This window comes from Mesoplodon densirostris, chromosome 3 (assembly GCF_025265405.1).
Source record: "Mesoplodon densirostris isolate mMesDen1 chromosome 3, mMesDen1 primary haplotype, whole genome shotgun sequence".
Lineage (NCBI taxonomy): Eukaryota > Metazoa > Chordata > Mammalia > Artiodactyla > Ziphiidae > Mesoplodon > Mesoplodon densirostris.
Genome location: NC_082663.1, coordinates 65,681,229 through 65,695,002, shown reverse-complemented (window position 1 = coordinate 65,695,002; position 13,774 = coordinate 65,681,229). Strand labels below are relative to the sequence as shown.

At 37.8% G+C, this 13,774-nt stretch overlaps 1 protein-coding gene across 2 annotated transcripts in view; it reads right to left on the bottom strand.

The window, feature by feature from the left end:
* The window catches only part of MSH3 (mutS homolog 3), a 182,782-nt gene that overhangs the window by 146,964 nt on the left and 22,044 nt on the right, over positions 1–13,774 (bottom strand). For both annotated transcript variants that reach the window (XM_060093103.1, XM_060093104.1), the window contains exon 8: positions 5,355–5,521. In XM_060093103.1, coding sequence (XP_059949086.1) covers positions 5,355–5,521 — 167 coding nt within the window. The remainder of the gene's footprint in view (positions 1–5,354; positions 5,522–13,774) is intronic.

The following is a 13,774-nucleotide window of genomic DNA, read 5'->3' as shown; positions in this document are numbered from 1 at the left end:
AACTCTCAACATGAAAGTTCTCCTCCAATCAGAAAAGTCTCCCCACTGTCTTCACACCTCCTCTAATATTTCCAGCCTGTGGGCCCCAGAGTTCATGTCGTTTCCACACACACAACATACTGTCCTCCCTCCCCACTACCAATTCAAAGCCCCCTGTCCTGCAAATGCCCCCATGCCAGCCAACCTCCTCCAACAGGCCTTCCTTGGTTATGTCAGGGCCCAGAAAGCTCTCCCTCTCTGTACTCAAAGTTGACCATCATCTGCTCTGTCCATCTGACTTGCCTCAAAAATCAGTTTCTTTGAGAACTAGTAAATATTAATTAATATTTGTTTATTGTTTTCTATACCTTTCCTCTTGACCAGTTTTATAAACATATAACATCTCTAAGCTAAAGTGATCTTAACTGCAGTTAATACGGTGCTTAAAATCATTACTTTCCCTTTGTTTCTCTCTATAGAGAGAATGTAAGAATGTATACATTCCTACAACAAATGGAAAAGATAACAATTAATATAGTAAGACTAATTTCCTAAGAACCAAACTGAAATCTATAAACACACTTTACATAAGTGATCTATAAAATTTTACATAAATTATCTATAAAACATAATTCACTGAAGAAAAGATGATAGTTTATCATTATTGAGGAAGAATAACTTTAGCTTAGTACTATCTCTGACTAATAGTTATTCACTCTAAATTATCATACAATACAAATTAATTCTGTATCTAGACAAATAAAAATAAAAGTGAAGCTTTTCGTAGTCTTTAAATTGTTATCCATGGTATATGAAATGCTTTGGAGACCTCTTGTGGTCAAAGTTAAAAAATACAAAACAAAACAAAAAACCTAATACGTACTTAAAATGGATATTCTGTAATTCCAAGGCATTCTGCCTTTTCTCACAAAGCTTTATTATGTCTTCAGTATTAATAAAATATCAACCACTAAGTGACAAAAACGGCTGGTTTTAACTTCAGGTTTATAGTGGAAGAAAAAAAAAAAAGGAATTCTAAATCTGAGACTCAAGAACCTACCCATCACTATTTAAAACAAAGAAGAGGATACCACCAGAAACACAAAACAAACTTTTCTCCTTGAAAATTCAATGCTATGTTATTTACTGGTAGTAAATATGGAACAGAGTTTTGGCAAGCTCTGTTCTTCATACCCTAATTAAAAGCATTCCCAGGCTTCCCTGGTGGCGCAGTGGTTGAGAGTCCGCCTGCTGATGCAGGGGACACGGGTTCGCGCCCCGGTCCGGGAAGATCCCACATGCCGCGGAGCGGCTGGGCCCGTGATCCATGGCCGCTGAGCCTGCGCATCTGGAGCCTGTGCTCCGCAATGGGAGAGGCCACAACAGTGAGAGGCCCACGTACCGCAAAAAAAAAAAAAAAAAAAAGCATTCCCGATCCCCACTGCTAACTTTTTTTTTCTTTTTTTTTTTTTAAACAAGGCTAGGAATTGTATCTCAGGTTGATAAAGGCTAAATTTTATGGATGTTAAAGTGGACCCACTAGCATTTAGGGAGAAATTAAGGTAGGACCACACTTCACACAGTAAAGCAAAATAAAAGTGAATTAGAAGTTGAATGTAAAACTTTTTTTTAAATAATAAATCGACTAAAATAAAATATAAGTAATTATGTAAGTGTTTTCAGAATAAGGAGAGATATTTCTAAGCATAAAAATAATGGAATGCTACCATTAAGTATGGAGGCTTAATTGGTTCAGGCAGTACACTAAAAATACAGAGAAACAGTGAATTAATATATAATCAAAAATGTTTTTTCAAGAGAGTCAAAAAAAAAAAGGAAATCCCCAAGGGCCAAAAGCCATATGAAAATCATAGCTGTGGATGGGAGATGACACCATAAAGGGCCATGCACAGAGAGTAGAATACGAAGGTCCAACATACTTCTAGTAGGAGGTCCAGTGGAGCAGAGGGGAGAGGCAGTATTCAGAAAGATAATGGCAGGGCCTCCCTGGTGGCGCAAGTGGTTGAGAGTCCGCCTGCCGATGCAGGGGATACGGGTTCGTGCCCCGGTCTGGGAGGATCCCATATGCCGCGGAGCGGCTGGGCCCGTGAGCCGTGGCCGCTGGGCCTGCGCGTCCGGAGCCTGCGCGTCCGGAGCCTGTGCTCCGCAACGGGGGAGGCCACAACAGTGAGAGGCCCGCATACCGCAAAAAAAAAAAAAAAAAAAAAAAAAAAAAAAGAAAGATCATGGCAGATGGGAATAACAGAAAAAACAGCTTCCATCTATAGAGAGCTTTCTATGCTGGGTGCTGTTTCAAGCACTTTGCCTTTATTTTAACTTATTTAATCCTCACAGCAATCCTATGAGGTAAACACTCTTACTTTCTCTATTTTACAGAAAAGGAAACTGAAGGACAACATAATTGAGTAATTCAACCAAAGTCACTAAGAGGAAAGCCAATTTTCGAACCCAAACCCTGTGTCACAAGAGCCACACTGCTTGACCGTTTGACTTTTGAATCTCTACTGCTCCATTCTATACCTAGATATAGATCAACTTTAGACTACACAGAAATGTGGATTGTTTACTGTTTAGTCCATTATGTGAATAAAATAAAAAATTACATGTGGTTAGTAAACACAGAAAAAATTACATACTCCCAATGCTAACCAGAAAAATACAAATTAAAACAAGACAAAGGCAGTCATCAAATTTGGTAAAACCCACATATGACACCCAAACTATCTTTGGTATGCCAAATGGCTTTTGAATCTCATTTGATGAGTAAACATTTAGGAACATCCCCAGGCGATGCTACCTGCCAGCCAAAAAATTCCATTTTGGCAATGTCTTTGTGGAATGTTTTAATATTTTATTGAATTTTGCCTTTATTGTTTTATAAAAATAAGTGCTTTGTGACCATCTAGAGGGGTGGGATAGGGAGGGTGGGAGGGAGACGCAAGAGGGAGGAGATATGGGGATATATGTGTATATATAGCTGACTCACTTTGTTATACAGCAGAAACTAACACAACAATGTAAAGCAATTATACTCCAATAAAGATGTTAAAAAAAAAGAAGACTTTCTAGTTAGAATGCTGTGATTATACTGTAGCTAGAATTGAATATATCCATTTTTCTGAGAATGAATAATAATCATAGTATGAGTTATGATAATATAGTCTCAAATATTTTGTCTAGTTAAAACAGTGTTTGCCACCAAAATGCGATAATCTATGCCAACTGAAGAATTCCCACTTGTCTAAATTAATTTATACATTTGTCTGTTGGGCATAATATCTTATGTGATAGATTTCTAAATGATGTGCTGTTTCAAAATCTTAATGTGGTCTTCATTTCTAGCTGTTGTTCAGTAGTACTGGTTTGAATCATAGTATTCTACTAAAAATAAATCATAAATTGTGAAAATAAATAAATAAAGCTAAAAAAAATAAGTGGAAATCAGAAAAATGAGAGTGTTGATTCAACTGATCAATTTTAATCTCAATTACATCTAATTTAATCAAATATACACTCAGGTATGAAGGAAAAAATTAACAAAATCAAAGATATAAAATATGGGAAATATAGTTTTAGAAGACTGTCTTTAAAATCTTTAGAGATTCTATTAACTTTTTTAGCCCTCCAAAGGCAGCATCCCTTATCAGTCTACTTGTCTGACTTTTAATTAACCAAGTTTGAACACTGTCAGAAAAGGATTAAGAACAAAATAAGGGGAATTCATGCAGAATTTTTTGTCTATCCAATTGGCAGAAATTATTTCAATGATCACTTCCCATGCTAGCAAGGGCTCAAACAACCTGCCTATACTATAGTGGTAGAAGTATAAATTAATATTACCAATTCTAGCAAGCAATCAAGAGTTTTCTAAATGTTTATACTCTCTAACCAATTAATTCCACTTTTAGGAATTTAGCTTAAGGAAATAATCAGAAATGCACACAAATATTTCTATGCATGGATATTCATCATAGCAATATTTGTAATACTGAAAAAAATGAATACAATCTAACAAAAGGGGAATAGATAAATTACTGTATGATCCACTTATATGACTGAATGTTATGTAGTCATCTTGTCTTCATAAATACTCACTGAAATATTGGCAGATGCAATGATGTTCTCTAGAATTTGCTTCAGATAAATAATCCAGGGAGGGAGAGCGTAGAGTTATAGATGAAATGAGATTGGCTGGTTGAGAAATATTGAAGCTGGTTGATGGATTCATGGGGTTCACTAAACTATTCAGTATAATTTCATATACGTTTGAAATTTTCCATAATAAAGTAAAAAAATACATGGAGAATTAAAAAAAAACAGAATACAAAACTGATTTTGCAACATGAATCAAAGTTTATAAACAAAAAATGATGATACACATACACAGAAATAATACACCAAGATGTTTAACAGTAGTTATCTCTGAGTTATAGCTTGTTACTTTTGTGTTTTTTTTTTAACTCTCAACTTTTCCTAAATGAATATGGACTAGTGTTACAATCAGAAAAACATATTTTGAAAGCTACTTTGAAAGAATTTCAAGTCAGATGAAAAAGGAACATTCAACTCGAAGAACAAAGAAACATACACAACTTCACTGAGTCAATTAATTTGATTTTCCAACTGATTTGTTAACCTATTAAATGTAAATCTTCGTGGGCTCTCCAGCGTAGTCTAAAGTCCAAATTCCTCAATATATAAAGTCCTCTTCACCTGAGCCCCAGCCCACCTTTTCAGTCTCTTCTCCCACCAAACTCCTTGGGTAACAGTACAGAATCTTCTCACCTAGGCACCTTCATGTCTGTCATGCAATACATCATGTTTTGGGAATCCAGTTAGGTCTCTACACATCTGCCTCTCCTGCTGGATTATAAACTCTGCCAGACACATATCACAAGCACATCTTCTCCCTCCATACGCCATGGTGCCTAACACACTGCTTCATAAATAAGAGGAGTGACCATAGATCTAGCAAATTTAACTAGTGGACTCAGCCACAAATTGAAACTTGCAGCACAAATAAGGCATTTCCAAAACTATATAAACTTTCTAAGAAATGATTATCTGCAGAAACTGAAGATTAATTACCAAATAATATCATTTAATAATATCATAAGCCCTTTAATATCAAATAATTTCATTAAATATCATAACCCCCTTTAAAAAGAGCAACTTCTAAAAGCCTTCATTAAGGTGACATTAAGGGTCATTTTGGTTTTCTTTTTCAGAATTTCCACTACTACTAATGAAATATTTTTATAAAGAAAAATCATTTTTAACAACTTTATTATCAGTTTGGGAATCAGATCTAAGTTTCAGAATCAACATGACTTTCCAGCAATGTGCCAACTCACCTAACAGCTGTGGTCTTGTGGATGAGCATCTCTGTTTGCTGTGACAAGTCTGATGGAAGCAGAAGCTCCACTGGCTGCAGGCATAATATCCGAGTTTCTAGCTCTGAACGGGAAGCAGAGTCCTGGAAACTGTCGAACACAACCTCTCCTGTGGCGGGCTGCACTCCCTAAAAACAAAAATATAATGGCACAGAAAAAATATATTTTTCCCCATTATAACTATGACACAGCATTAATAAACGTGGAAATAGTAAAGAGGACACTCACAAGTATGTACTTGCATTTCTAAAATGTTTGAAAACCTGTCTGCTTTCCAAGACTCTTAAACAGGAAGTCAGACTCACCAATCTAAACTATGCTAGATGGGATTTTAGAGAGACACCCGGAGTCCAACTAAGTCCTGGATCTAACACACCGGACTGAGTGACTGTGACAACTCATTAAACCCGCCTGGGCCTCAGGGTCCTCCTCTGTAACTGGGGATAAACCAGCCTACTTCCCTCATAGAGTTATTGTAAGGGTCAAATCAGAAAACAAATGAACACCTTCTAAGCTATAAAGTACTGCACAAATAGTGGCTGCCATTACTGAGAGTAAGAAGTGATGTTTCTAGAAACCTGGCCACCAGAGTAGGAGTAAGGTACTATTTCAATATATAAAATTAATAAATAAAAAATATAGGGGGGATGGGAATATCTGTCCTGAAGGCGAGGTTTGGGTGGCTCACCACAGCATCCACTACACAGCTTTTCTTTCTGGCATGTTAATTTGTTTATTGTAGTCACATTCTTTTGTTTTTTTTAATTAAAAAGATTTTTTTTTGGCTGCATTGGGTCTCCGTTGCTGAACGCAGATTCTTGGAATCTGACATGTTATCACTTTGAGACCGCTGGCCAGCTGCTCCTGACTTGGCCACATGAAGGCTCAGACTGTCCAGGTCTCTGAGCTGAAGAGAACTAATACTATTAGCATATCTCTCACTACCATTAATGCAAGGTATTTCAATGAAGAGTATCAGGAGGACATCTACAAACCCCAGACTGGCATATACAAGTTCTGAGGAATGGTGGAACAACCCAATGTATCTGGGTGACCTTTGGAGACAGCTGAGACAGAGCTACAACAGGGCAGTGGCTGACACCCAACTCATAGCCCATCTTCTCCAGCCGCGTGGCGAACAGGGTCTTGGTGCTCCGGCAGGCTGTCAGGCCTGAGCCTCTGAGGTGGGAGAGCCGAATTCAGGACATTGGTCCACCAGAGACCTCAGAGCGCCACATAATAACAATCTGTCAGAGCTTTCCCAGAGATCTCCATCTCAACGCTAAGGCCCAGCTCCACTCAATGACCAGCAAGCTCCAATGCTGGGCACCCCATGCCAAACAACTAGCAAGACGGGAACACAACACCACCCATTAGCAGAGGCTGCCTAAACTCATACTAAGTTCACAGACACCCCAAAACATACCACCAGATGCGGTCCTGCCCACCAGAACACAGGCACCAGTCCCCTCCACCAGGAAGCCTACACAACCCACTCAACCAACCTTACCCAATGGGGGCAGACACCAAAAACAATGGGAACTACAAACCTGCAGACTGGGAAAAGGACGCCCCAAATACAGTAAGTTAAACAAAATGAGAAGACAGAGAAATAAAAAGCAGGTGAAGGAGCAAGGTAAAAACCCACGAGACTAAAAAAATGAAGAGGAAATATGGAGTCTACCTGAAAAAGAATTCAGAGTAATGATAGAAAAGATGATCCAAAATCTTGGAAATGGATCAGGAATGAGGAAAATACAAGAAACGTTTAACAAGGACCTAGAAGAACTAAAGAGCAAACAAACAATGATGAACACCACAATAAACGAAATTTTAAATTCTCTAGAAGGAATCAATAGCAGAATAACTCAGGCAGAAGAACAGATAAGTGACCTGGAAGACAAAATAGTGGAAATAACTACCACAGAGCAGAATAAACAAAAAAGAATGAAAAGAACTGAGGACAGTCTCAGAGACCTCTGGGACAACATAAAACGCACCATAATTTGAATTATAGGGGTCCCACAAGAAGAAGAGAAAAAGAAAGGGAATAAGAAAATATTTGAAGAGATTATAGTTGAAAACTTCCTTAATATGGGAAAGGAAATAGTCAATAAAACCCAGGAAGCACAGACAGTCCCATACAGGAGAAATCCAAAGAGAAACACTTGAAGACACATATTAATCAAACTATCAAAAGTTAAATACAAAGAAAAAAATATTAAAAGCAGCAAGGGAAAAGCAACAAATAACAAACAAGGGAATCCCCATAAGGTTAACAGTTGATCTTTCAGCAGAAACTCTGCAAGCCAGAAGGGAGTGGCAGGACATATTTAAACGGATGAAAAGGAAAAAGATTACTGTACCCAGCAGGGATCTCATTCAGGTTCAACAGAGAAATTAAAGCCTTTACAGACAAGCAAAAGCTAAGAGAATTCAGCACTACCAAACCCGCTTTACAACAAATGCTAAAGGAACTTCTCTAGGCAGGAAACACAAGAGAAGAAAAAGACCTACAATAGCAAACCCAAAACAATTAAAATGGTAACAGGAACATATGTATCAATAATTACCTTAAATGTAAGTGGATTAAATGCTCCAACCAAAAGACACAGACTGGCTGAATGGATACAAAAACAAGATCTGTACATATGCTGTCTACAAGAGACCCACTTCAGACCTAGGGACACATACAGACTGAAAGTGAGGGGATGGAAAAAGATATTCAATGCAAATGGAAATCAAAGAAAAGCTGGAGTAGGAACTCTCATATCAGACATAATAGACTTTAAAATAAAGAATACTGGGCTTCCCTGGTGGCGCAGTGGTTGAGAATCTGCCTGCCAATGCAGGGGACATGGGTTTGAGCTCTGGTCTCGGAAGATCCCACACGCTGTGGAGCAACTAGGCCCGTGAGCCACAACTACTGAGCTCGCGCGTCTGGAGATTGTGCTCCACAACAAGAGAGGCCGCGACAGTGAGAGGCCTGTGCACCACGATGAAGAGTGGCCCCTGCTCGCCACAACTAGAGAAAGCCCTCGCACAGAAAAGAAGACCCAACGCAGCCAAAAATAATAAATAAATAAATAAATAAATAAATAAATAAAAATAAAGACTATTACAAGAGACAAATAAGGACACTACATAATGATCAAGGGATTAATTCAAGAAGATATAACAATTGTAAATATTTACGCATGCAACATAGGAGCACCTCAATACATAAGGTGCTGTATATGCTAACAGACATAAAAAGGGAAATCAACAGTAACATAATCATAGTATGGGACTTTAACACCCCACTTTCACCAATGGACAGATCATCCAAAACGAAAATAAATAAGGAAACACAAGCTTTAAATGACACATTAAACAAGATGGATTTAAATGATATTTATAGGACATTCCATCCAAAAACAACAGAATACACTTTCTTCTCAAGTGCTCATAGAACATTTTCCAGGATAGATCATATCTTGGGTCACAAATCAAGCCTTGGTAAATTTAAGAACACTGAAATAGTATCAATTATCTTTTCTGACCACAATGCTATAAAACGAGATATCAATTATAGGCAAAAAACTGTAAAAAATACAAACACATGGAGGCTAAACAATATGCTACTAAATAACCAAGAGATCACTCAAGATATCAAAGAGGAAATCAAAAAATACCTAGAAACATATGACAATGAAAACATGACAACCCAAAACCTATGGGATGCAGCAAAAGCAGTTCTAAGAGGGAAGTTTATAGCAATACAATCCTACCTCAAGAAACAAGAAAAATCTCAAATAAACAACCTAACCTAAAGTAATTAGAGAAAGAAAAACAAACCAAAAAAAACCCAAAGTTGGCAGAAGGAGAGAAATCATAAAGATCATATCAGAAATACATGAAAAAGAAATGAAGGAAACGATAGCAAAGATCAATAAAACTAAAAGCTGGTTCTTTGAGAAGATAAACAAAATTGATAAACCATTAGCCAGACTCATCAAGAAGAAAAGGGAGAAGACTCAAATCAACAGAATTAGAAATGAAAAAGAAGTAACAACTGACACTGCAGAAATACAAAGGATCATGAGAGATTACACCAAGCAACTCTATGTCAATAAAATGGACAACCTGGAAGAAATGGACAAATTCTTAGAAAAGCACAACCTTCCAACACTGAACCAGGAAGAAACAGAAAATATAAACAGACCAATCACAAGCACTGAAATTGGAAACTGTGATTAAAAATCTTCCAACAAACAAAAGCCCAGGACCAGATGGCTTCACAGGTGAATTCTATCAAACATTTAGAGAAGAGCTAACACCTATCATTCTGAAAACTCTTCCAAAACAAAGGAGAAGGAGGAACACTCCCAAACTCATTCTACGAGGCCACCATCACCCTGATACGAAAGCCAGACAAAGATATCGCAAGAAAAGAAAACTACAGGCCATCTATCACTGATGAAGATAGATGCAAAAATCCTCAACAAAATACTAGCAAACAGAATCCAACAGCACATTAAAAGGATCATACACTCTGATCAAGTGGAGTTTGTCCCAGGAATGCAAGGATTCTTCAATATACACAAATCAATCAATGTGATAAACCATAGTATAAACTGAAGGAGAAAAACCATATGATCATCTCAATAGATGCAGAAAAAGCTTTTGACAAAATTCAACACCCACTTATGATAAAAACCCTCCAGAAAGTAGGCATAGAGGGAACTTACCCCAACATAATAAAGGCCATATATGACAAACCCACAGCCAACATCGTTCTCAATGGTGAAAAACTGAAACCATTTCCTCTAAGATCAGGAACAAGACAAGGCTGCCCACTCTCACCATTATTACTCAACACAGTTTGGAAGTTTTAGCCACAGCAATCAGAGACGAAAAAGAAAAAAAGGAATCCAATTGGAAAAGAAGTAAAACTGTCAGTTTTCAGATGACATGATACTATTCATAGAGAATCCTAAAGATGCTACCAGAAAACTACTAGAGCTAATCAATGAATCTGGTAAAGTAGCAGGATACAAAATAATGCACAGAAATCTCTTGCATTCTTATACACTAATGATGACAAATCTGAAAGAGAAATTAAGGAAAGACTCCCATTTACCACTGCAACAACAAAAAAAACAAAATACCTAGGAATAAACCTATCTAAGGAGACAAAAAACCTGTATGCAGAAAACTATAAGACACTGATGAAAGAAATTAAAGATGATACAAACAGATGGAGATATACACCATGTTCTTGGATTGGAAGAATCAACATTGTGAAAAGGACTATACTATCCAAAGCAATCTACAGGTTCAGTGCAGTCCCTATCAAACTACCAATGGCATTTTTCACAGAACCAGAACAAAAATGACCCCGAAGAGCCAAAGCAATCTTGAGTAAGAAAAATGGAGCTGGAGAAATCAGGCTCCTTGACTTCAGACTACACTACAAAGCTACAGTAATCAAGACAGTATGGTACTGGCACAAAAACAAAAATATAGATCAATGGAACAAGATAGAAAGCCCAAAGATAAACCCGCACACATATGGTCACCTTATTTTTGATAAAGCAGGCAAGAATATAGAATGGAGAAAAGACAGCCTTTTCAATAAGTGGTGCTGGGAAAACTGGACAGCTACGTGTAAAAGAATGAAATTAGAACACTCCCTAATACCATACACAAAAATAAACTCAAAATGGATTGAAGACCTAAATGTAAGGCCAGACACTATAAAACTCTTAGAAGAAAACATAAGCAGAAGACTCTATGACATAAATCACAGCAAGATCCTTTTTGACCCACCTCCTACAGAAAGGAAAATAAAAACAAAAATAAACACATGGGACCTAATGAAACTTAAAAGCTTTTGCACAGCAAAGGAAACCATAAACAAAACGAAAAGACAACCCTCAGAATGGGAGAAAATATTTGTAAACGAAGTAACTGACAAAGGATTAATCTCCAAAATATACAGACAGCCCATGCAGGTCAACATGAAAAAAGCAAACAACCCAATCGAAAAATGGGCAGAAGACCTAAATAGACATTTCTCCAAAGATATATAGGTTGCCAACAAACACATGAAAGGATGCTCAACATCATTAATCATTAGAGAAATGCAAATCAAAACTACAATGAGGTATCACCTCACACTGGTCAGAAGGGCCATCATCAAAAAGTCTACAAACAGGGGCTTCCCTGGTGGTGCAGTGGTTGAGAGTCCGCCTGCCGAGGCAGGGGACACGGGTTTGTGCCCCAGTCCGGGAAGATCCCACAAGCCGCGGAGCGGCTGGGCCCGTGAGCCATGGCCGCTGAGCCTGCGCATCCGGAGCCTGTGCTCCGCAACGGGAGAGGCCACAACAGTGAGAGGCCTGCGTACCACAAAAAAAAAAAACAAAAACAAAAACACAAACAAAAAAGTCTACAAACAATAAATGTTGGAGAGGGTGTGGAGAAAAGGGAACCCTCTTGCACTGTTGGTGGGAATGTAAATTGATACAGCTACTAGGGAGGACAGTATGGAGGTTCCTTAAAAAGCTAAAAATAGAACTACCATACAACCCAGCAATTCCACTACTGGGCATATACCCTGAGAAAACCATAATTCAAAAAGTCATGTACTACAATGTTCATTGCAGCACTATTTACAATAGCCAGCACATGGAAGCAACCTAAGTGTCCATCGATAGATGAATGGATAAAGAAGATGTGGCACATATATACAACGGAATATTACTCAGCCATAAAAAGAAACGAAACTGAGTTATTTGTAGTGAGGTGGATGGACCTATAGTCTGTCATACAGAGTAAAGTAAGTCAGAAAAAGAAAAATAAACACTGTATGCTAACACATATATATGGAATCTAAAAAATAAAAAAAGATTCTGAAGAACCTAGGGGCAGGACTGGAATAATGACGTAGACATGGAGAGTGTACTTGAGGACATGGGGAGAGGGAGGGGTGGGCTGGGACAAGGTGAGAGAGTGGCATGGACATCTATACACTACCAAATGTAGAAAAGATAGCTAGTGGAAAGCAGCCATGTAGCACAGGGAGATCAGCTCGGTGCTTTGTGTTCACCTAGAGAGGTGGGATAGGGAGGGTGGGAGGGAGACGCAAGAGGGAGGGGATATGGGGATATATGTATACATACGGCTGATTCACTTTGTTATACAGCAGAAGCTAACGCACCAATGTAGAGCAATTATACTCCAATAAAGACGTTGAAGAAATAAAAAGTATAATTTTTGCACAAACAGATCAAATATAACAAACTTGATAAACACTATGTACATAGTTTATCCAGGGAAACAACTATGATAACTAAAAGCCATCTCCATCACCTCAAGCCAATAATAGCCAAGATAACCTGGAAAAGATCATAGTTTGGAAGAAAAGAAAAAGATTAAGTAATTTACTCAAGGTCGAGGGGCAATGAAGTGGTGGAGGCAAGATTCACGTAGTCTGACTCCACAAGCCACACTCTTACTCACTACTGACAATTACGAAAGGGATGGGGCCAGTTACAGACTGCATGAGCTAACAGGAGGAAAAACAACCAGTCCCTACACTCATGGATGACTGGTGGAAAGTCAACTGACACAGCCTCTCCAGAAAAACTGCCTGACGTTTTCTAAGAAAGCTGAGAACATCCACATCTTATAACTCAGCAATTCCTCCCCTACCTATATACTCTTGAGAAACTCAGGCACATATATAAGGCATGTGCAAAAAGGTTGATAGTGTATCCTTTGCTATCCTTTTTGCTTTGTACAAGCAAAAATTGCAAAGAATCCACAAGAATGAAAAAACTGTAAAATGAAATACAATGTAGCAATGACAACAAGAAAACTACTAAGGTAACACATGTAATATCTGATAAATCCCATGTACAAAATGGTAAACAAAGAAGCAAGACCCAAAAGGATACATACAATATATTTACATTTATATACTTTTTAAGGTAGTAAAACTGTATCTAAAAGCAAGGGAATTATTACCTTAAAGTCTGGATTATGGTTACCTCCAGAGGGAAGGGGCCCTTCTGTGAGCAGTGCTGTATTTCCTAACCTGGCTGGTTGTCTCATATTACACTGTAAATTTCTGTTTTATGCATTTTCTTTCCTCGATTATTTTATAACTTTTTAAAAAATCACTCATTTTTGGCTCAAGGAAGTTCCTTAATTCTAGCCCAGAGGCCTTCTCTAGTGGCCAGATAGCTGGACTGTAAGTACATTAGCATACATATATGTTTATCTCCCAATCTACAACCAAATTTTTAAAAAAGCTATTAACAGAAGTTCAAGTAATAAATTTATCAGCCAGATAAATTCCCCTCTGCTTTTTTAAATCAGAGAAATAGTCTACATCG